This window comes from Micropterus dolomieu, linkage group LG18 (assembly GCF_021292245.1).
Source record: "Micropterus dolomieu isolate WLL.071019.BEF.003 ecotype Adirondacks linkage group LG18, ASM2129224v1, whole genome shotgun sequence".
Classification (NCBI taxonomy): domain Eukaryota; kingdom Metazoa; phylum Chordata; class Actinopteri; order Centrarchiformes; family Centrarchidae; genus Micropterus; species Micropterus dolomieu.
Genome location: NC_060167.1, coordinates 8299921 through 8326676, shown reverse-complemented (window position 1 = coordinate 8326676; position 26756 = coordinate 8299921). Strand labels below are relative to the sequence as shown.

Genomic DNA, 26756 nt, shown 5'->3' with positions numbered 1-26756 from the left:
TGTATTCTAACCTTTTATTATGAATGTTGTCTTTTGGAATCAGAATCAGAAGTAGCTTTATTGCTTTGGTGATAAGGTGCTACACATAGACAAACATAGAGAACAGAGAAAAATAATACAACTATTTGACTTGAGCCCAAAATTAGCCAGCTACTCTACCTGTTTTTGTTTAACTCTGTTCAAACCAAAGGCATGTGCAAGATTATCCTAACTCCTTGGTTTTAGACCAGAGGTTTTCAATGTGAGAGGCGGGTTTCAGGTGAGGCTTAGTAAATGGAAGCATTGTATTTAACAGTAATATTAGGCTATCTTTGCTCAATTGTTGAGTGGCTATGGGATCAAATAAAATCATGATCCCATGAAAGGGAGGGGCCTTTTTCCGAGCTTTGTCTCAGGGATGCCCCGCAGTCTCAGACTTTCAAAACCCTTGCTTTAGTCTGAATGGAGTGCTCTATGTTTTGAGTAGAAGCGCTCCAGATGTTGGTTGGTTGCCTGGAAAAGGCAAAATTATCAAATTATAGACTAAAGACTAATTATACTTCAGCATACCGACAGAACTTTGTCACACGTAATTTTTTATTTATAGCTTAGCGACAGCATATGATCTTATAGGACCAGACGCCAAGCCTGGCTGAGGTTTGTTTACATTGCACAAAAGAGAGCACAGTCGCGCAGGAGAAAAAGGTTGAGCGGTTGGAGAAGGAAATATTTTCTACATCTGCACAAATATTGACCTAATTAAATGGATCAGGTATCGGCCAGATGTAACCAAAACCACTTAAGTACTTTTTTTTCCTTTATGACAGCCAATATAAAATTGAAGGATTGCATATTTATAAATCTTCAAGCACCGCATAACAAAAATTTGCCCAGATCCAAAAGAGTGTATGTGTCATTAACAGTAAAAAAGTAATTTGTGGTTTTAGCCTTACCATAAAAATTATCCCAATCAGTTCCACACTGTGAGGTACAGAGATTTTAAATTGAAAAAGGAGAAATAGAGTAAAGCCCAACCAAAAGAACTAATATTTTAGGATATTCAGAGAAGCTGCCTCCATATTCTCACCAAGTATGTCAGGATTTTCCTTAAGCGGGCCAGGCAGGTAGCTAGGCTTGTTAAGACTTTCACACACAAACACCAGAGTTGTTGACACTGAATTAAGATAATGGACTCAAGTTAAACCCTCTTTTAAACACACTCACAACAGACCTCTGTCATTGGTAAGTCCCTGTCCACAAACATTCACACAAACCTGGATTGGCAAATTTACTTCCTTACACATCATTACTGAAACAAATCATTACAGTAGAAGTCATGTTAAAATATTTGCTACAACTATATGGTAACTTTATGTTTAAAAAGGATCATTTGAGCGTTTACACATTCATTTGGTCACCATAAGAAATTATTTCAATGACTTAACTTCTACAACCACATTTGAGTGGTTGAATTTATGGCTGTGAGAGCTCAGTATCTGCCAAAATCTTCCATAGTAATGCATTTATCTCTTGAAACTAGGGCTGTCCCCAACCAAAGACTTTCCGGTGACAAGGCGCAGCTTCTGAATGTGGTTTGAGGTTTTTTTCTCCACTACCCGACTGTGACAGAGTACCTTCACTACGGTTGAGAATGCGCTTGGACTGCCATACCACCCGACTAATGAAAAGTTTGTAGAATCTTCTAAGGGTTTAGTTGACTATTAGGGGGCACCCCTACTTGCAGCAGTTTGTGCCTTTTATGCATTGTCATTATATTTGTGTACATTATTTAAGGGCTGAGCGAAATGGCCAAAAATCTCTGATTATTTGATATCGATAATTATCACGATAAATGTCAAATCATTATTTCTTTCAACTTTAATGGCTGATTTATGGTCCTGAGTACAGGGTGAAGAAACCAGATGGTTAAATGTGGTTTTAAAGTTTTCTTTATGGTCAGAACATGACAAACACTTGATGCTAAAAAGTGGATCACTTAAAAAATCTGAGCCAGAACACACAATACAAGTATAGATAAAAAATCTGAGCCAGAACACACGAGTAAAAGTAAGTAAAATCTTTTGTCAGTTCCTTTTCCTCAGCAAAATAAATATCTTAATAGAAAAATTAAGTTCTTATTCATTTGTGATTTTAAATGAATTAAATCAAACATTTATTGAACATTTGTTATATTGTTATTGAGGAAAATTATATTGCAATAATTTTCATTATTGTTTTGTTGCCTGGCCCTAGATTATTTATTAAATTGCAACTATATTTTCCAACTCAGACAGCTGGATAAAATAAATGTACACACTTGTCACTGTGTTTGATAATATAAAATAAAATAAAGTTAATCAAATATAACAGATAATTCAACATTGGTATTTTGGTCGAGTGGGGACATGTCTTTTCCAGCTACCATCTTTGTTCGGATTAGGAAAAAGAGTGCTGCAGTTTGGTTAAATATTTAGCAGAGGACATAATCATTTTAAATCTACCGTTTTGAGGATAAGAGGCACAAACTGGGACTAATTCATCATGTAATAATTGTGTAGCTACCATACTGATTACTGTTCCTAAGCAACCCATATTTCTATAGACATTTCTAGTGATAACAATCCCAGACTTTTGAGTGTGGAGATCTGTAAACATGCCCTTGGACATCTACTGATTGTGAGAGATACCAGTCAGACAGAGAGGAAGCAACTTTGTCATTTGTAGAGCAGCATGGTAAACAGCATGATAAGGCTGTAGTACTTTGTATGACAATAAATAAACAGGACTAGCAGCATGGTCACCATCACACCCAGCGCATCTGAAGCTGCCCAATTAAACGCAGTCAAAGCCACCACCTCTACTGTCAAAATACCATGGAGTAACTAGCTGGTAATAATCTACTTACTACTTATAACCTATGACAGTAACTTACCCAGGCTAGTCCATCTAAATACTGGAGTCAGGTGTATGTGAATTCAAGGTACACCAACCTCCATTAAGACCTTAATTATATTTACACCGAGCTAGCTTCAAGCTAATGAAACTTTTACGGACCCACCTCTTAATCTTGAAAACGAAACCAACCCAGCTTCTGATGTTAACCAGAACATAACATTACCCGGTATTGCCGTTTACTGGCTGGCTGTCACACAACACGTTTATAGACTCTCCGGTACCGTATTAGTTAGCGTTAACGTTAGCTGTCAGACTGGCCAGTTTCTTGACCTTAGCCTGACAACACGCTAGCGAGCTAGCTAAGTCAGCTCATCTTTAATCAGCTTAGAATGAAAGTAAAACTTCACAACGCTTCACGTCATCTCGATTTGAAAGTCTTCTTTACCTGCTGCTCTGTGTCCCGGACACTGATGAAAAAATGCTGAGGTTTGTTCGACATCAACTATCGTTTAATAAGTAGCTTTGCATGCTAACGCTAGCTAAATAGCTAACATCACGGTTTGACGTTACGCAGTCTCTCCGGTTAGAGGCACCGAGCTGTCACAATAACAACATTACCTTCTGGATCGCTGTGTGGACACTGAGCTGACTTCACGTTGGTTATGCGTCAGAGACTGGAGAGGTTCATGGATGTCTGTCTCCGGTATCCACACTCATTAACGGTGGAGAAAACATCCAGGAGAGTAACGTCATGACAGTGAAGCTAACGCAGCCAGTTTACGGTTCATTTGCATGACTGCAGCTCTTTGGCGCCTCCTACTGCTGAATTACAGCACTCATCCACAAGCCCAGTAGCCTAATGTTTAGAGAAAGAGTTAATCTTAGAAATAGTACTTTTTTTTTAGTTAATTTAGTCGTTTAATATTTAATAATAATTATAATAATAATAATATCTTTATTTTTACCTTAAAGCTAAATTGGTATCAAATCTTAATAAAGAATTTGACAAATGGGACAAAACAATCATAGAATCTTTCCATACCGAGTTCTGTAAGAGCATCATGCAGGTACAGAGAAAAAACACCAAATAATCTGTGCAGAGCAGAGCTCGGCCAACACCCCCTCTTACTAAAAATACAGAAAAGATCAATTAAATTTTACAATCACTTGAAATCAGTTAACCCCAAGACATACCATCACAAAGCACAAAAGCACAAAACATACCAGGAGCTGAAACCAGAGAAGAGTCCCCTCAGCCAGCTGGTCCTGAGGCTCTCTGCAGTAACAAGTCCCCAACAGCTTCAGGACAGCAACACCAACTCAAGCAGACCAAACCAAATTCTCAACAAGGAAAAAGAAAAATATATTGAATACTGGAAAGAAACAACCAAAACACAAAGTAAATTCCAATGTTATCTGACCCTAAAAAGAGAATTCACACTGGCAAATTACTTGAGCGCAATAAAATGTTCTAAACTAAGAAAAATGTTGACAACATACAGACTGAGTGAACACAGCCTGGTCATAGAAAAGGGTTGCCACAGACAGAGCTGGCTACCACAAGAGGAGAGACTCTGCTGCCAGTGTGACACAGGATAGGTAGAGACAAAGCTGCACTTTCTAACCTCATGCCCTAAATATAATAATAGTAATTGTTGTGTTTTTAAATGAACTAATTAATTAATAGTTTTTTTGTCTATTAATATACACACACATTTATGGTTTTATCTATTTATTTTATTTTAATTTTTGTATATATTTTCATTTATTTTAACACACACATGCTTACTGTTTTATTTATTTATTTTAATTTTATATATTATTTTAATTTTCAACACATACATGCTTATTGTTTTACTTATTTACTTTTTAAAATATTTATTTATAGAATTTTTATATTTTATATATTTTTTATTGTTATTATTTTATTTTGTATTAACATACACAAACACAACTTTTGCTGTTTTATTTCCTTATCTAATGAAATTAATTGTCCTTATGTACTCTATATGTAGCTTTGGCAATTTTGTTATAATGTTGCTATACATTCATGCTAATAAAGCTAATTTGAATTAGATAGATAGATAGATAGATAGATAGATAGATAGATAGATAGAATACAGTGTATTTATAGCCTATTTATATGTAGAATGTTACTGATTCTACTTGTATTGCATCTGTTTTTTTCACATTCCTCTGTTCTGCTATGTCAACCTGAATTATCTTGTAGAGGATTAAGAAAGGTATATATCTTTTCTTATTTACACATATTTAAGTCTGCGTATGTAGTGATCTGGGTATGCATGTAAGCACGGTTGTGAATGGGTGTATAGGAGTTTAAGCACTTTTTTGTATTACTTGTCTATGAAGATTCTCAGTCATCCAGGTCATAGTTATCCAACGAAGGTTAAAATCAAGGGCAACTGGACTTGGTTGAAGATACTGGAATATACTGGAAGACGTTTCGACCATGAGGGATGAGGGACGAAACGTCTTCCAGTATATTCCAGTATCTTCAACCAAGTCCAGTTGCCCTTGATTTTAACCTTCGTTGGATTTTGTATTACTTGTTTCCATTTAAAAAAACATTCCTTTTTGTTTTGTAATCTTTTTAATTTAGATATTGTTTCTATAAATAAGTCCTCTGGGATCTTCTGGCAAGTGTGGGGTGGGACTGTTGGGTTCTGGGTGGGGGTTGATATAGATTCAACAACAACAAAAGAAAACATCCAGGTTGGTTGTACACTTTGTGCATTATGTTTCAAAATAAATAAATAGTAGCCTTCTTGAGTATTGTGGTGTAACAATAACCTAAATTCAATTCACTTCAAAGATTATTTTCAATACACATCAGAGGTGGAGGAACTACCCAAATAAAGTACCAATCCCACACTAAATTTAAAGAAAGAAAACTGCATTTTAAGTGGCGCAAGAGGTGCTAAAGTATGAACACATAAACACATAAAAGAAAAAAACAACTTTTCTAAAATGAAATAAATAAAATAAATCCACGAGTTTCATGAGCTGCACTGCAAAATTTGACAACATATTTTTGAAACAAAAAGTACAGATTGTTCATGTTTTCATCTATATTGTTTTGGAGTAGTTGTAGTAGTACTGGTAAACATAGTAGTGGTAGTAGTAGCAAGTACTAATGTAAGTAGTCGTTATATTTTGGGTCATTGCTCCTGTCTCAGTCATCTTACTAACGTAAATGTTAAACAATTGAAGTCTTATGATTGGCCGTTAAATTTACAGTGAAATTAAAATGAGCCAATCGGTGAAGCCGTTCTTGGTCGTTGTCAGCAACCAACGTACACAGCTTAACAACCGGAAGTTGCGTGTGACTGGCAGTGCGGCGAGTCCTGGACCGTGGAGAGAAGCGATTTTATTGAATTTTAACTTATTTACTAACAACAAAACAGTTTTAAAAAGGTCGTCGGTTAACGTGTTGCAGTCTCGGTAAATATTTTCTGTCGACATGAATCTCGGGTGAGTCTGTTCAAATCACCAGTGTTAGCTAGCTAGGCCAACATAAGGACAGAATGTGTCGCAGTGACATGATTTTATATCTTGCAACATAAACTGTGACTTTTCGTAAAACACACAACATTATTGATTGTACGTGCACAGTGCAGATAATAAAAATAACTTTGTTTTTGCTGTTCGTTGTGATATATCGACAAGAGATGAGGGAAAAATCAGTCAAACATTAATGTACTGTAAACATTATTCTAACTAGGGTTCCTGCAAACAAGAAAGAAGTAAAAAAAAAAACAAACAAACATATCTTAATGTTGCACGGCCTTCTGGGCAAAATGTTTCGTTTCGTCAGGGTGTTGAGGTAAAACGTCAAATACAGACACTTAAGTGGCATTAGACATGCCACTAATGAGTTACAGGTGTGATTTGAACTTCCTGTTCTTCATCAAAGGTACAAGGTAGATTTATTTGTCACATTACAACAGGTTGTACCGTGAAATGAAGTTTGTGCTTCTGCTATGTAGCAGACAATATACATTAATATAAAAGCAATTCTAAAAATGGGAAACAGAAGTAAAGTATATTCAGTGGAGTGGTGCTGAGGATGAATTTGAGTTTAAGAGTCTGATAGCTTGGGGGAATCTCTTTCCAGAAGGCAGCAGGGTGAACAGGCTGTGACTGGGGCAGGTACTGTCCTTTAATATCCTTTTGGCTGTGCGTAGGCACCTCACCGATATCACTGATGCTCAGGAGATGTGTACCAATGATCTTATGAGCAGTTTTAATCCCCAATTGCAGAGCCCTCCTGTCCTGGGCTGTGCACATCCCATGCCAGTTTGTGATGTTTTCAATCAGGATTCTTTCTATTGCTCCTCTGTAAAACAACATTTTCTCCAATCTAAACTAGATCATGTCAGCCATGCAAGAAAGCAGAGTAATGAATGTAAATCCGTAACATTGTGAAATGTTGTCTGTGTTTGCTCATTGTGAGTTTTGCTGTGACACTTTTGTCACCTGGCAACATCATACAGTGTGTACTGCTCTGTCTCAATGTGCTGTTCAGTCTCAGTATCTCAGTGTCACAAAGACTACATAGTCAAATAGTCTACAGTCTTCAAGCAACCAGCAATTTGGTAATTAAGTACAGGGGCAGGCAAATATGCGTCTTTGTGCCCAAATGACTGAGAAGCACACACATGAGGAGATTGTGTGATTTTCCTGTTGAAGTTGGCTGTTGAAAGAATCCAAAAGTCTCTGCACTCTTGGATATATGACCAGTGCTACGAAGGAAAGAAATGCATGATTTGAATAAAAATGACAAAACTTCCACACACTAATATTATATTTATTCATTTGCAACTTTTTGCTCATATACCTGATGTAGGTCAAACAGACTGAAACGTCTTCAGTGAATAAATATTCTAGATTTAATGCTGTGACCCTCCAGAAACAGGACGGCCTCTTGCCGCTGGGTTCAGAACTAATACAGCACTAACTAACAAACCTGTCAGTACAGTTTAGCTCATCATTGTCCCACAAGAGCAAATGCCGCAAGAGAGCATTAAAACATATACGCAATTTAAAAAAAACACAATGACATAATGGAAAACATAAAAAGAAGTGGTGCTTTACACATGATACAGAAGACAATAACATTTTTGAGTCTGCTTACTGCTTTTATGTTATTGTGTTTCTGTTGTTTGCTCTGATATTTTCCCTTTTTGTGAACAGAGACGGCCTGCTGTTTGAACTTGAAAATGGAAAACCCAAGTTGATTTTACTCACTCATGGTGAGACATTTTGGCTCCTATTTTCTGTAGTTTCCAGGGGAAATTCACACACACTTTTCTTTTCTCATTAGGTTCCTACTATTAAATATGATTAGTTTAGTTTTGCTAATTGTTTCAGACACATTTTTATTATGTAAGATACCTACTGCTACTGGAAAAATAGCTTTTATTTAAGTAGGATTGTGTGTTTTGTTTTTTAAATTAATAAGTAATACAGTAGTTTCCATTTCCTTTTGATAACATTCATCCCTTATATCCATGCGTGTCATTAAAAAGCACTGTAAAACTGTTAATAAATGTAAAATGTCAACATTTGAGTCATTTAAATGGTTGGTATGCACATTCAGACTTCAGTATTGGTATCAGATGAAGTAATTGTTTCTGGTTACAGAAAATGATTGTTACGTTTTAAAAAAAAAGAAAAAAAAAAGGTCTGTCTCTGTAGGGATCCTTTCCACAGTCAGACACTTGTAATGACAATCTGAGCATGTCAGTGGCAAAAACAAGCACTTTAGTGGACATACTTTGGTGGGTTGCAGTGTTGGGTTGCAAGGATTAAGTTGTAGCCCTATTGTGCTGCTGCTGACTGCAGAGCGCTCAATACTGGACCAATTTCATAAAATGTTGTCCCACTTAGTCACATTAACACAAAAAAAGGGAAAATAAGGTCCAGGTCGAAAAAATATCCGAAATTGCCCATTACGTGTTTTTTGCATTGTCATCTTTTAGTCTATGTGGTGTAATATTCATGTCTTTCTTCCACTGCAGCGATTGACAAGAATCCAGCAAAGGTAGGAATGATTCTTACAGCTTGTCCATTACATTTCAACATATAAGCACACATGGGTGTCGACATACATTTGCAGTATATAGCACAGGTTATTATTATGGTATTATCTTTTATAGTTTTGTTTGATTTGATCTAACTTTATCCAGCAGCTGTCCTACAGGCCCAGAGCGGCTAACATCCTGAGCTCCCGGCAGCCGTCCTGTGTGGAGGAGGTGCAGGGAGAGGAGCGTCCAGCCCGGCAGCTGGCAGAGAGGCACAGAGAAAGCAAGAGCAAGGCAGAAGGAGCAGCTGTCTCTTTCACTTCCAACGCCACCACCACCTCTGGGGGAAGGAGCACCACTTTGACGTCACTGAAGACACATGAGCATCACAAAGGGGGTAGCGGCTGTGCAAATGGGGCCAAGGTAAGTGTCTTGCCGCGTCTCAATTATTTGCTTTACTCTTGACCTTTCATCCTCTGACAGCACATTTAACTGCTGTGTGTGTGTGTGTGTGTGCGTGTGTGTGTGCGCGCTCAAGGTGAAGTCAGACAGACACAAACACAACACTAGTGTTGGCTCCCTGAGAGCCAATGGGAAAACTGGACAGCCTCAGAATAGTGGGACCCGAGCTGGCAGAAAGGTGGGACCAGAGGACACGCTGGCCATTGGGGACCCAGGACTGAAGGAGGTGTGTCTGACCAGTAAGCAGCTACAGAAGATCCTCAACACTGTGCAGACCTCCAGCAATGGCCAACACCTACCAGAGGACCACAGGACCCAGGGTAGTTGTAGTGATGGTATTATTAATAGTGATAGTGGCAATCTGCCAAGACAAGGACTACAGCACAGAGTTGAACTGAGATAATGGGCTGGACTTTCTGACCATGTCAATATAATGTACAACTTCATGTCTTTTCTCCGTTAGGAAATACATCAAAATCTGACTCTTCAATGAATGAAGGAGGAGGAGAAAAGAGAAAGGAGGAAGACAGAGGAGGAGGGGAGGAAATTAAGAAGGGAGAAGGAGGAAAAACTGGAACTTATCTGGATAAAGACAACAGGTGAGCAGCTCACATGAACGGTCATTTGTACAAGAGTTCTTTGAGCCTAGAACTTCACTGTGTTATAAACACACACAAAGTGTTTTGTGCTCAGTATGAATTACAGATTATAGATAACCCCTTCACTGTTTCATTGGGGTTCTGGCCTTCAGAAGAACTGTAAGGGGACAAAATAAGTTTAGTTTTCTCTTCAGCCAACTAAAAATTACACTATTCCAACAGTTTTCTGGTTAGGAGATATCTAGTTACATAAATTACCCATATGGTTCTACTGTGATGACATGTAGCATATAAGTGCAGATCAGGTCTGTTACGCTTCCATAGAAATCTGTATTTCTAAAATGTTTTTTAAAGCAGAGTGTTGCTGCTGTTGTTTAGGTCGTCTGGATGTCTGTTCAGCTGGCTTGAGGAGCGACAGTCAGATAGCAGAGCGGCGATCGATGCCAAGAAGACTCAGTGGAGGAGAGAACTAGGTATACTAAAACTCCAGTAATGCGTATTTATATTCATGTTAGTGACAAAGCCACAGAGAATAATCTTTACAAAGTGTTTTAGCCTCTTGCAGCTCATAGTTTTGCTTTTAGAACACATGTACTGTTTAGTTCAGTCTCAGTGTTTAAAAAAACAAACTCTCTTAACTCCACTGTAAGCTACCTGCTCAGCACCAACCAACCAAATGATGGATCAAAAAGTTGGTCAAGTTGGTTGGCCAACATTTGAATCAGAACCTGATAACAGTTGGTGGGTTGTTTGGTTACTGTCAATAAAGCTGATTAAAAATCACAATCCTGATAAAGAAGACTTGAGTTTATGAAAATAAATAACACGTAAAGATGCTCTTTTAACTTGCTTTTACTTATTTAGTCACTAGTCATTATGTAATGTTAAAGAGAGATCAGTATTTCAGGGGCTTTAAATACAGCAACTATTGTGTTAGAGTTAATGCTTTTAAAAGTCTCCAAACCTTCATGCATAAAGATAATCCATACTCCATAATTCATCCATACATTAACCTCAACACAATTTTTGTTATAAATGTATAATCCAACATCCCCATTTTCTCTGGTGGGAAGGAGACGGAATTAGTCAGGGTGGTTGAGCAATATCAGCTACAGATATATAAGCTCACTGCAATCGTTTGTGACACAACTAAATCATTAATCAAAAATGATGACAGAAATAATGGTTGGGTGCAGCACTATAATAAAGTAATTCTGACAAATGGAACAAGTTTTTGCTTGTGTGTTTTGTGTGTGTGTTAGATGAACAAGTGGCACTGAAGCAGCAGCAGCATTCGGCTCCTGGCAGACTCCAGGTACAGCAGATGATTAACCTTTTTGATCTAGAGAATCACTAAGTTGGTTGTTTTTGACACTGTGACTGTAAGTAATTGCTCATGGTGGTAATAGTTGGGTCTTTATAAATAATATTACAAAGAGTACGGTCTGGACCTGCTCTATATGAAAAAGGCAATGAAATAACTTCTGTTATGAATTTGCGCAATATAAACTTTAACTGAATTGTGGGACCAAGATGACTTTGTTTAGCAATCTTTTCCTCATACTGAACTGTGGCGCTGATATTTTTGTTCAGAGAGATTATATTCTTGCTGTCACCTTAATTAAACAAAAATAAAGAAATGCACTTGCATCGAGGCGCAGCAGGCTGTTTATGTGGGAGAAACAATATTGCAGTATTACAAACTCGGGTCAACTCGAGAATACCAGGCTGACTTTTCATCAGATTTGATCCAACACTAACACATTTTCATAAAATATGTCATAATCTTTGTTGATTGGGTGTGTTTGTGTTTCAGGCTGAGGAGGACACAGAAAGTGTGTTATCAGTTCAGAGCTCCGTCAGCCACAGAGAACAGCCTGCAGCCATCAGATCCAGCCTCAGATTTGGGGTAAATCTGAACTGTGGAGTAAATGTCTTTGCTCTGCAGCTTTTGTTTGATTCTCCATCCAGGTGAACACAAAGCTGATCAAGTCAGTACCCCATAAACTAGAACAAGGTTTCACATTTACATGACATTTAAGAAATCAGTTTATTGCCGAAAGCTGACAATAACCAGGTTAACAAAGTGCATGTAAAGGCACTGACACACACACACAGATGAGTAGATGCAGGCTGTTTTTTTTTAGTTTCTGTAAAATCATCTGTACGGTAATATCACACCTAAAATTTGCTAATAAAAACAGTTTGCACACACGTGGCTCATGTAACAAGCAGCACAACAGAACACTGCTATTTTAAGAGATAGCTCTGGTGATGTTATGTTTTTGATATGTTTCTTCATGTCTACAAATCCAATGAAAATACCCAAACCAACAATGAACTGATCCCACTAACAAGTACTGTGTGTAGTGATAATTACCACTTTAAAACCACCCCCCAAAACACATTTTCATGCACAATCAGGGCACGGACAGAGTGTGTGCAGGTAGATGGTTAGACTGGAAGGTAGGCCAGCGAATCATTTCATTCGGACTGAATGGTCCTTCTTTGGAAAAGGTAACTCTCTGCTCTCCCTTTTGTGACATGAAACTCATTTCATCCTGTGGGGATGATTAATTTTACCATTTGGCCTGGTGTTATTTCCACTAGGTATCTGTTTTAAATATTCTTTGACATGCTAAAAGGTAGTCTTTCTTGGGAATGGGTAGTTCCTCCATTCTGTTTAATGTCAGTGTGTTTTATTGCAAAGAAGTGAGAGGAGGTCCTTTGGGCCATAAACCAGAGTGTATCCACCATGAACTCCACAGTATGCCATGAATCTGGGCTGTGCAAGTTTGAGTAATGTTTGTTTAAAAACTACAGTGACCAGCTGTTTTAGGAAATTACTGATTTACATCTTCTGCAGGAACAAATGTGTAAGTAAAACAAGTATTGAGATGACAAACACATTGTTGGCTTTTGCCTTTTCATGGAATTTGACTAAAGTTTGTATTTTGTGTCTATAATCTTACACAAAGTGCTTTAACATAAAAGGTGGTGTTGAATGAACACATCTAACTGTCTCAACAAAAAACAAACATTAAGAGGCTGTGTTGTCTCTACAGGAGGTCACTCCGATGGAGGAGGTGCTGAGTGTCGAGAGGAAAGAGGAGCAGAGGAGACGCTGGCTGGAGGAGCTGGACCGACAGAGAGAGGAGGCGACTGAACGCAGGAGACGAGAGAAGCTGCTGCAGAGCCAGGTACAGCAGAGATGCAGTAGAGACAGGAGCCAGGTACACTAGAGACCAGAGCCAGGTACAGCAGAGATGCAGTAGAGACAGGAGCCAGGTACACTAGAGACCAGAGGCAGGTGCAGGAGAGGCAGGCGCAGAGTTTTTTTCTGTTGACTTTCTCTTTTGAACGTGTCTCTGCAGACTGAGGACCACGAGCTCTGGGCCATACACTTTGACTCACTGCAGAGAAGGCCTCCTGTCCAGACTGTCACACCATCAGCTCCACCTCCAGCCCCGTCTAATGGCTCTGAGCGAGGGGAGTGGGAGCCATCGTCCAGCTTGTCCCTGGTCTGGGAGGCCATGAGCAGCTGTGGAGCAGAGAGTGTTGGGGGAACCAGCGTGGACACAACGAGCGGATACCCGGCCAGAGCCAGGTATGGTGGAGGGGTGAAAGACAAGAAGGAAGGAGGGACAAGTGGACCGATAAATGTATAAACAGCTCTGGGGGGGAAAAAATTATTTACAAATGATTGATCAGTGTTACAGAAATAACATACCAAGACACACGTTTAAAAGAGTTATAGTGTATTTGAAAGTAATAATAAACTTTCAGTGAGCACAACACTTGACATTCTGTTTCTGAGTTGCCTAATACATTGAAGATGTGGGCAGTGAATCCGAGTTTAGTGTTCTTTGTTCTGTGTTTCATTCAGCTATCTGAGGACCATGACCGCCCTGCTGGATCCCGCCCAGATAGAAGAGAGAGAGAGGAGGAGGCTCAAACAGCTGGAGCAGCAGGTAGGAGGAGGTGGAGAGGGGCGAGGAACACAGCGAGGTGGAGAAGTACACTCACTTACTATCTCTCCTCCTCCTGTCTCCTCCCCAAGCGAGCGATCGAGGCCCAGGTGGAGGAGCGTCGGCGTCAGAGGGATCGAGAGGAGGCGAGTAGGAGAGAGGAGGAGGAGGAGGAAGAGAGGAGGGTGGCGCTGGAGAGAGAGATGCTGGAGAGACGATACAAGCTGGACACTCAGAGGGAGAAGCAGAAGGTCACGACACAACACACACACAGAGGCTAAATCTAATTTTGCTGTAGCTGTATCAGTGTTTGACATCTGTGTGCGTGTGCGTGTTGCAGCCGAGCCATCCGGAAGAGCAGCCAAAGAAAGTCGACGACGAAAGACATCCGAAGACATTGGAGCCGAGTGGTGAGCAAAACTCCTACAGTGTCACTCCAATACAGACTCAAACAATTGTACTATCAAATACTGACCCTCCAAAAAACTTACCGCTTAGTATGGTCCAAAGTACCAGTGCAATAATGTATAAATACTCCCTTACAAGTAAAATGTACTGCCTTTAAAATCCTACTTCAGTACATTTACTTTTGATACTTTAAGTAATTTTTGTACTATTCCATTTATTTATGTCAACTGAATGTTTGTCTACGTGTAGCACCTTATCACCAAAGCAAATTCCTTGTATGTGTAAACTTGGCAGTAAAGCTCTTTCTGATTCTGAATTGTCAAACAACAGTATTGCCAAAGCTTAAAATATAATACAAAAGAACAATTAATTACAATAACAGTAAAAGTGTGTGTGTTTGTGTTAAAATAAAATAAAAAATATTTAAAAATAAATAAATAAAATAAAACAGTAAGCGTGTGTGTTGTGAATTCAATTCATATGGTTCATCAAATAAATAAAATATACAAAACGGTAAAAGTGTGTTTAAATTTTTTTTTTAATTAAAAATAAAATAAATAAATGAAACAAACGTGTGTGAGACATAGGTCAGTAGTATGTAGAAGTAATTTTATGTTTTCACTATTAATAAACAAACAAATAATCATTCAATCTTAAAAACAAGCAGGTTGTCTGTAATATGCGCTCCTCTGTGTGTTCAGCAGTTTCCAGACATGGCGAGTGTTCAGAAGAGGAGGTGGTCAGCAGTTCAGCCTCCCTGTACAAAGACACTGCTGTACAAACAGGTAACGCAACTATTACTACTACAGCTACCACTGCTACTACTACTGTTACTGCTAATACTACAAGTACTACAAGTAGGAATTGGTATTGGCTTATTTACATTTTTAAAACTCACTCTGTTGTAGGACAACATGAAGATTTCTGAACTCTTGTGTGAGACAAACTTCAGCTTAGTGTCTCAAAAAGCGAAGCAGTTTAATATTTCATGGCTTAATGTGGATGTGTTGAAAATCTTTGCTTATCTTCTGTGTGTTTGTGTAGAAGAAGCTCCCTCCCTCCAGCTCAAGGCCGACCGAGTTCAGACTCCTCACGTCTCTGCACAGTACCAGCCTCCTCCTTGTCTGTCTGCTGTTCCTCCAAACAGCAGGAACAGAGCGGGGAGAACGGGCAAGGAGAACATCTGTGTGCCAGGAGGAGGAGGAGACCCGTATGAGGCGTTTGCCAGGAGAGAGAGGAGCAAGAGAGACAAGAGGAGGCCTGAGTGGAACACACAGAGGTAGAAACATAAATCTCTCAGGTTTAGATAATCACTGTGTAGTAGAGCCCGATCGATTTGGGATTTCTAAGACTGATTCACATTTTGATATTTTTTAAAACCTGATATTCCAATATACTGGACAATTTTTTTTTATTTCATCTCTTTTCAGAAATGCATAGCATAAACAAAGATTAGCCCTAACATTTGTTATGGGTAGTTATGAGACCAAGATAACATGACATAATGCAGTTTAAAAAAAAAAAAGAAGTACAGTTGATAGCTGTGGTGTGGCAACACTTATTGTCATTTATTGGCTGTTAAACACAGATTTATCTGCCATTGGCTTATTTCAGCCGATAATGTTGGCAACCAAACTATTGGTCAGGCTTTACTGTGAAGTCACCTGTTCTATATTTGGACTCAACGTGGAGAGTTTTAGCTCCACGTGAATATAGACAGACAAAATCCTCCTTTTGAAATAATGGTCTGGTCTTATTACAGCTATGTTCTCGAAAATAACAAGTCACACAAGTTTTGTTCTTCTTTGTGTTTATTAAAAAAGGCAACGTGCAGGTGCTTTACCAGCACCTACTAGACTGAAGTTTGAAGTAGAAGAAGTAGACGGGCAGGAAAAAACCCTGTTTATTAAGTATTTGGTTAAGTGACAACATATTTTACATGATGCTTTCCAAAACAGATTTACTGGCACTAGTACTGTGAACGTGTAATATACAGTATGTATCAGTAGATAGTGGTGGAAAGCTGAGTTCATTTACTCAAGTACAAATTTGAGGTACTTTTGCTCTACTTACATATTTCCATTTATGCTACTTTATGCTTCTATTCCACTACAGTTCAGAGGCAAATGCTGACAGTTACTGGTTACTTAGCACATTAACATTTTACAAACAAATATGATTATGAAAAATCAAAAACAAGCCACCGCACACTGGAATTACTTTCCTATATTTATTGTGAACGTGTTTCGCCTATGGCTTTTTCAGGTTCACACAGTGACACAGAGAAAAGCACTCACAGGTTCAGTCAAATCAATCAAATAAGTAATCCCAATTTCCATCTTTTCCTATTCCTTTTACACGCTTTCTTAGTGTTATCATTTTTATAAAAACAACATATTACAAAATAATACATAAATACAATTAATATAAAAAATGTAAAACAACATACCTGAGTCACAAGAATAGCATCATTTCACCTGTCCATAAAAAGACTAATAAGAAGCTAGGAACTATTATTAGACACTCGCATCCCTTTCAAGAAACAATTAAGTACCTTAGGACAGATCACCTGTAGTTGCTACCTTTTGTCTTTCTTTGTTCACAATAGATACAGTAAAGTCATTTCAGTGTGTGGTGGCTTGTTTTTGATTTTTCACTGCCAAAACCTGCGACCTACCAGCACCTGACTTTTGTTGCTGTGCATGGGGAATTTCTTGTTTTAAAATACATGATTAGCTTTTCAAATGTGATGCATTGTTATAAACTACCAAAAAGTACACAGAATAAATTGTAAAACTCAGTAAAATAATATAAAAAGGATAACCTCGACCAGCTTCAACAGTAAAAGGCTTGTTCATTGTGGTCATTTTACAAAAAAGGCAAGTGGGTATCATCCAAAGTTAGTCTTTTAATTACAAAACATCTCTTTGTGTTACTATCTCTTCATCACAATTCAACAAAGATTTTATTTATTTAAGACTAAGCTGACTGATGTTTTAAAAATTGTGAAATTATCCTTTATGCACAAATTCATCTCAAGCCCTAATGATCAAAAATATTTAGCCAGACCATCCTCAAAGAGTAGGGGGAATTAAGAGGTAGCCATAATTAATTCATATTAGTCTTTTATTTCAAAAATGGGTTCAAATCTAGTTATTCAACCCTCTTAAATTTAAATGTAGAAATTCAAAATCTCTCACGGCCTCCATATTGTCTCTATAAGAGTCACACAGCCCTGACTCAGAAAGTCAGTATTTACTCTGATCCCGTGTTCGTCCAGGCCCAGCCGTCGGTACGTTCCAGCCTCGGAGCGTTACCCGGCCCCCCTGCAGAGGGACAGACAGGAGAGTCGACTGAAGAGGCAGGCCGAGCTCCTCGCTCTGCAGGAGAGGACCGGTCTGTCCAGGACTGACCCCCCTCCTCCTCCACCTCAGCACCAGGAGCCTCCTCAACTCTCCAATCCCACACAGACCAGAACCAGTCCCACCAGGAAGGTGGGAGGCTTTATTTTTTACCTTCACATTGAATTTTGAAAAGAAACAAACATTGAGTAGTTTTTCCTCTGCTGGCTGATGATTATTTCTGTGTTCGGATGCGTGTTACTGCTCCAGGTGGAGAGTATTTTCAGAGGACACAGCAGCTCTGCAGCCGTCAACACTGAAAGGTGAGCAGCTCTGCCTGCAGTGGTCTTACACTTAAACTCCCGACTGCCCAAAAAACACTTTAAAAAGCCAGAAAACTGACGGAGAAAGAGCCTCTTCCTGAAAATAGCCAGTCTTGTTAATCTCGTTACAGTCAAGCTTCTCTCGAATGAAATAGGCTGAAATCTTCAAAGTAAGCAAAGTTCAGGAGTGGAATTGCATCAACAAACAAGGACCAGTTTTTACCTAAAACATGTTTAAACCATGACGAACTTTATACCTTTTTATAAGAAAAAATGTCTGTAAAACTTTATTTAATAGGTCTGAAAAGTCATAATTAATTATTTCCTAGAACATTTTAGGTATTAATTATTGGGAGACTGAGACAAAGTTCTGAAATAACTGCCCCGTTTTGACTCAGTTACTCAAATCATTCGTCGGAAACTTTGAATTGTTTGCTTGACAGTAGCTGTAGACAAATTTCACATTGTTGTTCAGCTGACCTGCTGTTCACTGGCTGGTAGAGATTCTGTGCAACACTAGCTTCACAATTAATTATAATTTCATCACTGTAAGTATAACACGTGCCTGCTTTACATGTAATTCACATAATTATGAAAAATATACAGACCAGTTAAATTAACTATTGCCAAAATGTGTTCTGTCTTTGCCATCAAAACTTTCTCCACTGACTTCAATGATAACTCGAATTAGAGTACACTTTTCTCTAAAATATATCTTGTGTCACAAGCGAGCACCATTTCATAAATGTGCACAAAGTCTCAAAGGTCTTTACCAGCAGCAAGTTCAAGGTGGTAGAGCCACGTGAGCATTAACAGGCAATAAACAAATGCCTACCAAACTGGGGAGGAAAAAAAAGCTATGAAAACAGAACTTTCCTATAAACATTTGTATTTTTAATAAACACACTAACCAGCAGTTTTAACCCCAGGAAATGTTAGCAGTTAGCAGTGGAAGGTCATTTTCATTTCATTTTTTTCATTTGTTTGACAGGGACAGGGCTCATTAATTAACAGTAAAATAACTGTAAATGAGCCAGAGTTAGCTCAACTATTCTACTCTTGAAGAAGTGACACATTATTACTGTGTAAATAAAAACCTGTCCAGTCAGCAGTTCTGTTTATATGGACGGTGAGGTGGTTTTATGTTCAGTGAGCGAACTCCTTTGTTTTGATGCCTCGTTGTTGTTGTTGTCTCCTGCAGGGGGCGCTCTCCTCCCGTCCCTGCTGTCAGACACAGAGTTCAGGGTCAACAGGCTCCGCCCCCAACCTCCCCTCCTCCCCCAGTCCTGGAGTTCATTCCTTACGTCAGGACTGATGAAGTCTTCAACCTGGATCCACTGGAGCCCGCTGATACCCCCCCACCTCACACGCACACAGGTTAGAGACACACACACACACACACACACAATAATTAAACTCTCTGATGGGAGCTGTATATTATATCTTAACGATAATGCAGGGTTGTACTTGATATTAAGTAAGTTTCCTTTGTGCTGTTCTACTTTGACTCAAGTAAAAGATTGAGTGTTTTTTTTTTTACCTCTGCTATTGAGACAGTCCACAAATAAAGCTGTTAAAGTGGATGAGTTTACAGTCATATAGAGCTGCGACGATTAATTTATAAATCGATTAGTCGATTGACATAAAATGTTCCTTAACAATAAACACGCACGCTGTAGTTTATTTTAACTCTATCTCACTTACACAACAATGCTGCTGGAAAAACTCAGTAGTAAAGAAACGAAACGAATTGTCATTTTTCAAGGAAAAAACCTAAATATTCACAAATATCAGCTTCTCAAATCTGACGATTTATTGCTTTCTTTGTCATATGTGACACTAAATGAAAAATCTTTTAGACTGTTGGTTTGACAAAATAAGCAAATAGAAAACATTAATGTGGCCTCTCAGAAACTGAATGCCCCCCCACAAATGTTTTAACATTTTATAGACTAATGGATTAAACAAGAAACTAATTGGCAGATTTATCAATAATGAAAATAATTGTTAGTTGTAGCCCTACAGACACAAATTCTATATTCCTGAGGAAAACAGCTGTTTTAGGACTTGAAAAAGTGTCTGTGTGACAGTGTATTAGGTTTGTATTCAGACTGATGATCTTTTTTCACTCTCATTGTCACTGAAATTAATCGGCCGAAAATAGCGGTAAAAAAAGCACTTTCAGTGTTCGGCCTAATACGTCAAAAGACCGAATAAATTTTCCAAACAATTACGCTGACATGTCAGCAGTGTGGAAGCATTTTAAAGTGTCCGAGAAATAAGCAAAAATCAACATTTGCAGACACTGTTCTGCTGAACTGTCTCCTAGCAAATCCACTCCATCTGTGGCAGACTTCTTGGAAAAGGCAACAAACGGGCTGACCCGCTTCGAGTGTTTGTGTCACTCGATTGTGAGAAGGCGATTAAGCTAGCCGCACCTAAATTTGGAGTTCACATGTATTCAAACCTTTATGGTAAATCCACTGAAACGGACCAGTGCGAGCTGACAGGCAGGTTAGTGACTTTATCCTGTCATTTTCTCTCTTTACAGAGAGTGTTGCAGAATGAGTCCTACCTGAAGAGAGGCTGTGAAGTCTTCATGTTACACGATACGAGAACCACATACATGTATCATATTGGGTCGGATTTGATGAATTTAGCGTGAGGATACCATAGATTGTATGGAGGATACACATGTGACAACGTCCGGTTTTCAAAATAAGGTGTCTATACAGTATGGAAATAATATTAATTGAATTATATTCTCAGAAAGTATAAAACATATTACATTAAAAGTAAATGGACACATGAGTAAAAAGCACATTTTGACTATTTAATTTATGCAATGGTAAAAAAAAATGGCAAAAATGTGAAAGTACTTTGTGTTTCTTCAAATTTTTTCATTAGCTTCGGCTAAGAATTTTCATTTTGGTGCATCCCTAGTATTTTGTCTGTGCCTCTTTCAGACACAGTTTCAGATCTGTGAAACCTGCAAAAAAGTGCTATTCCACGGCTTTTTCTTTTACATCTAGACCATATTGGACCAGGTGCAGATCAAAAAACACTATCTGTAGATTTATGAAATCTGGACTACATTATCCCAGAAAGGAGTTCCAGATTCATGAAAATGCAAAAAATGCAGATTTCACTGCCTTTTTACACCTAGTAGCCTCGTCATTTGCCACACTGTGGATCATGTCTCCTAGTCACTCCGCAACAGAGGGATTTCATCTTTCAGGATGGACAGCGATGTTATAGATGGCGTAAATACAGAGTAGCTACAAATGGCACCTGTCTCTCACTGGTGACGTGTGCTCTGTGTGTTTTAAGCAAACTATACCTTTTCCCTGTCAGAAGCTCCTCCTCAGAGCTCAGCCTCTCCTCCTTCACATCGAGATCCCCTCCTCCACCCCGAGCTGCTTCGTAACACACACCGACAGCAGGAGATCCTGAGGGGCCTGGCCCAGCTACGGCAGGTAGCACGTGCACACACACGCATGCACGCACACAGTAAAAAGTCAATCGACAACAAATTAATTAATAGATTAACTGGTTAAATCATTCATCAAGCAAAACTTGACCTGAGAACATGATGGGACAATTTTTACTTTTGACATTTTATTTACTTATTGATAAAAGGAAGTGATTATTTGATAGTGAAAATAATTTATACATAAGTTATAGCTCTAAATCTTAACAGTATGGCACAAACAAAACTCATAATAAAACAAAGTTTTCAAAGTTGTTTGGTATAGAAAAGAAAAATACACTTAACTGGAAAAACTAGTATCGATAATAACCATTATTACCAATTTATCAGTAGTATTAATCTTGAGGTTTGACTGTTCCACTTGCAGTACGTAACCTAATGTTAGCACAGTTGTTACTGTGGTTACTGGTTAAGTCTGGCACCAATTTGGTAATACTCTTTCATAGAAATTGGAGGACATATTTAATAAACAATGGTCATTTGGAAGCAGCAGAGCGTGAGAGATCAGAGCCTCACTTCTAGTCGTGAGTATGGGCGAAGATCCAAAGGCACTGGACCCCACATTTCCCATGATGCAGCTGGATGGGTTCTTTCTGAAACCAGGATATGTTTACACATACACGACCATGATCCTCCTCAAACCTGATCATAAACATGATACTTACGTGGATGTAACCGCTGAAACGATTAATTGATTACATTTAAAGGAGACCTATTATACTGCATTTCCAGTACAGAATTGTAGTTCTGTGACTCCTGTATGGCAGCTTTGCATGATTCAAAGTTGAAAAGAAATTATTTTCATCATATATGGCTTTATTTCAGCCTTTGTCTGGAACAAGCTGTAGATGCTCCTGTCTATTTAAGGCCCCCCTCTCAAAGCCCACTGTCTTCTGATTGGCCAAGACCTGAAGCATGTTACCAGGCAGTTGTCGTTGAGCGGTACAGACAGACTGAGCGTTGCTGCCCGGAGCAAATGACCATATATGGAATACCGGGTCTGTCTGGCTCCATATGTCGTAGAAAGGAGCCGTTGGTAGAAAAAGCTGTTGAAAACAAAGCGTTCAGAACAGGAGGAAATCTGAGGTTTTGGCTCACAGGGATTTCTTTTAAATACTTTTATCTCATTATTTGAAGCTTTTGCCATGTTTAATGAACATCCAACATAGGGCTGGACAATAAAAGAATAATTATCAAGTAATAACGATTTGATACTTATCGTGATAATTATTGATATAGAAAGTTATGAAACTTTTTATCATAACATTTTTGGCCATATCGTCCAGCCCTAATCCAACATTGTAGATAAGTCATAAAATGTTGGAAAGCATAATAGCTCTCATTTAAGTCAAACTGGAAAAGGTATAGAAAAAGGATACTAATGTGCATGTAAACAAACTCACTGAGTCCTCACAAGTTTGGATGTACAAACCCAATGTGTGTGTGTTTTCAGGGTTTATTACAGAAGCAGAGGGAGCTGGAGACGGATCTGAATCCTCTACTGAAGCGCCACGACAACTAACGCCGTTGAGTCCAAACAGTGAATTCACGCTGTCTGAAGCAAATCTGCATCTAAATGCAACTACTGACGTGTTCCATTTTAACTGTATGCAATTATTACCGATCCTAAGCACCCGTTTCGCCTCAATGCACCAATCACAGCTAGGCGAGAAATTGGACATCTTTTTAACTCTAACCCCGAATGTCTGGCTGGTGTGGACGCGTCATGTTGTTGTTCATTCGTGGCTGCTGGAGACGAGTTGTCACCTTTTATCTACTACTGTTTGAATGTATATAAATGTGAATATTTAATCTGCAAGGGTCAGCCTTGCGCTCAGCAGCGGAGTTCATAAAGACGCTACTGTTCATTAAAGAGGAACACAAAATCTGTTTACAAGTTGTGGGGAGTACAACTGCTACAATATGTGAAAAAGGTTGTATAAAGCCTTTTACATGTCCGGAGGATGCAGCATGAAGTCTCATAAAAGTTCCTCAAGCGATGTCACTTGAGTCAGCATCGGTTGGAGATGAAATAAATCTGGGCGTGTGGCATTAGAAAGAAGTGACCTGTAGCCCGCCGCTCATCTCTGCATGAGGCAAGTGTCCCGAGGCTACATTAGTTGTTACTAGGATAACACACCTGAATCTCCGTCAGCAGAATGTTGCATTGTGGGTAATATAGGCTTTGACAAGGAATAATGTGTTTGTTTTTTTACTGATGTTACAGTGTGACGCTAAATCGGTGGAGTGCTCTTTTAAAACGCAAAACGACCGAGCTGTGTTGAATAAATAATCATGACACCAGACCAGAGAAGCATTTTGAATTCAACATACTGATAGAAAAATGGTGGTTAAAGGTAAAATTAAGTTTGTGTGAACTTTATTTTTTGTAAAAATGACAGCTTTGCAGGAGACGGAGACAATCAGTCTCTTGCAAAGTCGTCATTTTTGACATTGGGGGATAAGTTTACTATAGCCATCAATTGAGATGGGAGCTAAACAGTACAGACATCATCAGCATTAACAGGAACCAACTTTTGCTTTGCCTTCAATCTGAAGACTTAATTTTTTAAAATCTAGAAACATGTCACATCTGAATTTCTAGGAAAACCTGCAAGTTGCAGGTTCAACATGAGCACTTGACTTAACTTTCACTGTTTCATTACAAACACATCAGTGTTTTCTTTTTAAATCTGCTCTACTTCACATCAACCGCTTCATACAATGAAAAGTCCTTTAAAAAACGCCGCTCATAGTTTCTCTTTCCTGCACCGGGTACCAAGTAAGACAAACATGTTTTCTCGTACCAGCTGATTTTTATATGGGTGAGCAACATTTTATGTGAAGATTGTGTTTTATAATTCTGTTTTTAATGCACTTTCCATAAAAATGACACTGTACAAACAGGTGTTGAGTTTTACCAGCTTATTTTTGGTCTTCTTGGAGGCACAACAGTCCTTTTATTTATTTTTTTTCTGCATCCTTCCTGCAGAGGAGCAGTCTGCTTATCAAATCATGAACATTTTTTTTTTTGTCTTCAGCTTCCTGCTGGACGAGGAGCTCTGTGTTTCCGTTTGTGATTCTGTGTTGTGAATTTTTCAGGTTTTATTGTAATGTATTTTTTTATTGCAAATGTAATAAATAATGTAAAGTGTACTAAAGCCCCCTTTTTTGTTTTTTTTACATCTGCACTTGTTTTTATTTATTTTATTTCAACAACACCCTGAATTTTCCCCCAGCTGACACCAACAGCATGTTATATTTATTCAACCACTGAAGTTTAAAGTGTTTATTTTGAAAATGTGTAAAGCAGAAACATCGGACAAGAAATAGTAATGAAAACAAATCAAAATGATTAAATAACATGATGATAATAAATAAAATAATGATTACAGCCAAAGAATTTTTAAACACTAGTCAATTTGTTTTTACATATTCGAAAAGGAGTGGGAAGAAGAATAAAATTTATTTAATCCCACCTTTGTGGGCTTATAAATCTACCTGCTTTCCAAATTAATATTTACACATCTACTTTGTTTTACCCAAAAGCAATTAAAAATGTACGTCAGTTATTAAAAAAATAAGGAAAGATATAAGACAAGTCTTATGAAGTTGAAGCTGAGCGAAGAATGAGGAGACTGCAGATGGACAAAATACCAAGACCATCATCACTCTTGAGAGTAATGACGGTCTCTTGACTCTTTAAGACAAGATATAAAAATACTCTGCTTTGAATAACTTGTCTAATGAATAGTAGCTTTACAGCTGCCACACTGACTGTTCGTAACATACGTTATTACAAATCTGAGTTTTTTTGCTCATTATAGTCCAATCTGATGTTTAATACATTTGTTTACTTTTTGCATCTCTCTCTCTCTCTCTCTCTCTCTATCTATCTCTCTCTCTCTCTCTCTATCTATCTCTATATCTATCTATCTCTATATATATATATCTATCTATATATATGTGTGCGTGGAGCTGCACACTTTAGTAAGCATATATTAAAAGTAGTATAGCACTGTTTGACAGCAGGATAGTCGTCTATAACCTGCATCACAGGTTTTCATGGATGTTTTTTATATATTTTGGGGTGTTTTGTATAGCTTTTTTTGAGAAGAATGTTTCAAAAGGATTTGAACATCCCCACCACAGAAGAAGGACGGGGTTAGAATAAGGGTCCTTACTCTAAATAACGTGGTGAAGGGTTTAAAGACTTGTTAAAGGGTAATTGCGGGTTATTACAACATGGGTCTTAATTATAATGTTTTGTCCATCCTTTCAATTAGAAATCTGGGATCAGGCTGAATTCACTATTAAGAAGAAGTGCTCACTTTCAGGCTCGATTCTTCTCTGAAACACCTGTTACTGTGAAACAGATGAAGGAAGCAGTGAGTTTTCGACAACAAATTAACACAGCAAAGAGAAACAGTTCAGACAATAGTTCTTTCTAAAATTTCAAAAACACTGGCAGAAGTGGTTGCTGGTGTAAATAATGGCTTCGATCAGTAGAGCTGAAATAATTAGTGGTTTTACAGTAAATTCATCTACAACGTTTTTGATAATCATTCAAGTCATTTTCTAAACAAAAATGCCAAAATGTTTCTGACTCCTCAATTGTTCTTATACCGTAATACTTGTTATTTTAGTCCTGTGTGATAGTAAACTGTTGTTTAGTACTGTTTGATATTGCAATGCACATGTTATTTTATTAGTAAAACAGTTGGATCAATGAGGACAACTGGTAGCTCACCTTGGAGTCTTTACTGCATGTCATCCCTTCTCTATCTCTCCTCTCCTTCGCTGTCCCCCTAAAAAGTATCTTTAAAAAAAAAATCTAATCGATTGAGAAAATCATCAAATCATTAATAAAAATCATCTTTATCTGTGGCCAGATATCTCTATCTGTAAGTGCTTGAATCTTGACTGACCTGTTTTTTACTTCTGAAGACCCCATGTTTGCTTCAGGTGTTTGCAGACACATCCGTAGTACTTATAATACCAGTTTGGTGTTCAAAGCAGACAAGACTGCAACACCCTCATGGTACCATGAAGGTCTTTAGGTAGACCCTCAGTATAGACTCTGAGCCCCAGAAAACAGCATTAAATAACAATGACTCTGATTCATACAAACAAACTATGAAAAATTACTCTTTAGGACCTGAAACATCTAAGAGGGAGCAAATACTTACAATTAAAAAATACTTGTTTGCGTAATTAATTTTGATCACTTTGTAGATCTTATTTTAC

At 38.2% G+C, this 26756-nt stretch overlaps 2 protein-coding genes across 8 annotated transcripts in view; one reads left to right on the top strand and one right to left on the bottom strand.

Moving 5' to 3' along the window:
- Positions 1 to 3650, bottom strand: part of ip6k1 (inositol hexakisphosphate kinase 1) — a 44714-nt gene extending 41064 nt beyond the window's left edge. For 3 of the 4 annotated variants that reach the window (XR_006829111.1, XM_046076202.1, XM_046076199.1), the window contains exon 1: positions 3493 to 3650. The gene's annotated coding sequence lies outside the window, so the exon portion shown is untranslated. Of the gene's footprint in view, positions 1 to 3319; positions 3432 to 3492 lie in introns of those variants that run through there. The other variant, XM_046076200.1, reaches the window with a different exon arrangement.
- Positions 3651 to 6183: 2533 nt separating this feature from the next.
- Positions 6184 to 24665, top strand: ccdc66 (coiled-coil domain containing 66). Of its 4 annotated transcripts, none has more exons than XM_046029339.1 (21): positions 6184 to 6366; positions 8089 to 8147; positions 8916 to 8938; positions 9087 to 9341; positions 9457 to 9700; positions 9844 to 9979; positions 10358 to 10452; positions 11242 to 11294; positions 11796 to 11888; positions 13045 to 13179; positions 13354 to 13586; positions 13866 to 13950; positions 14040 to 14198; positions 14288 to 14357; positions 15057 to 15140; positions 15400 to 15634; positions 17636 to 17849; positions 17967 to 18019; positions 19221 to 19396; positions 21374 to 21495; positions 22963 to 24665. In XM_046029339.1, exons 1-21 carry the CDS (start codon positions 6356 to 6358, stop codon positions 23029 to 23031), a joined length of 2604 nt encoding a protein of 867 aa, XP_045885295.1. In that variant the 5' UTR covers positions 6184 to 6355; the 3' UTR covers positions 23032 to 24665. The 4 variants fall into 4 exon arrangements, with proteins under 4 accessions (XP_045885295.1, XP_045885297.1, XP_045885296.1 ...); XM_046029341.1 differs by having other exon boundaries at positions 9084 to 9341; positions 15060 to 15140; XM_046029340.1 differs by having other exon boundaries at positions 9084 to 9341; positions 21377 to 21495.
- The last annotated feature ends 2091 nt before the right edge of the window (positions 24666 to 26756 follow it).

Coding starts and splice junctions, on each gene's coding strand:
- ccdc66 (XM_046029338.1), top strand. Junction 9,342..9,456: donor GCTGTGCAAATGGGGCCAAG/GTAAGTGTCTTG, acceptor TGCGCGCTCAAG/GTGAAGTCAGACAGACACAA. Junction 15,635..17,635: donor CCTGAGTGGAACACACAGAG/GTAGAAACATAA, acceptor GTGTTCGTCCAG/GCCCAGCCGTCGGTACGTTC.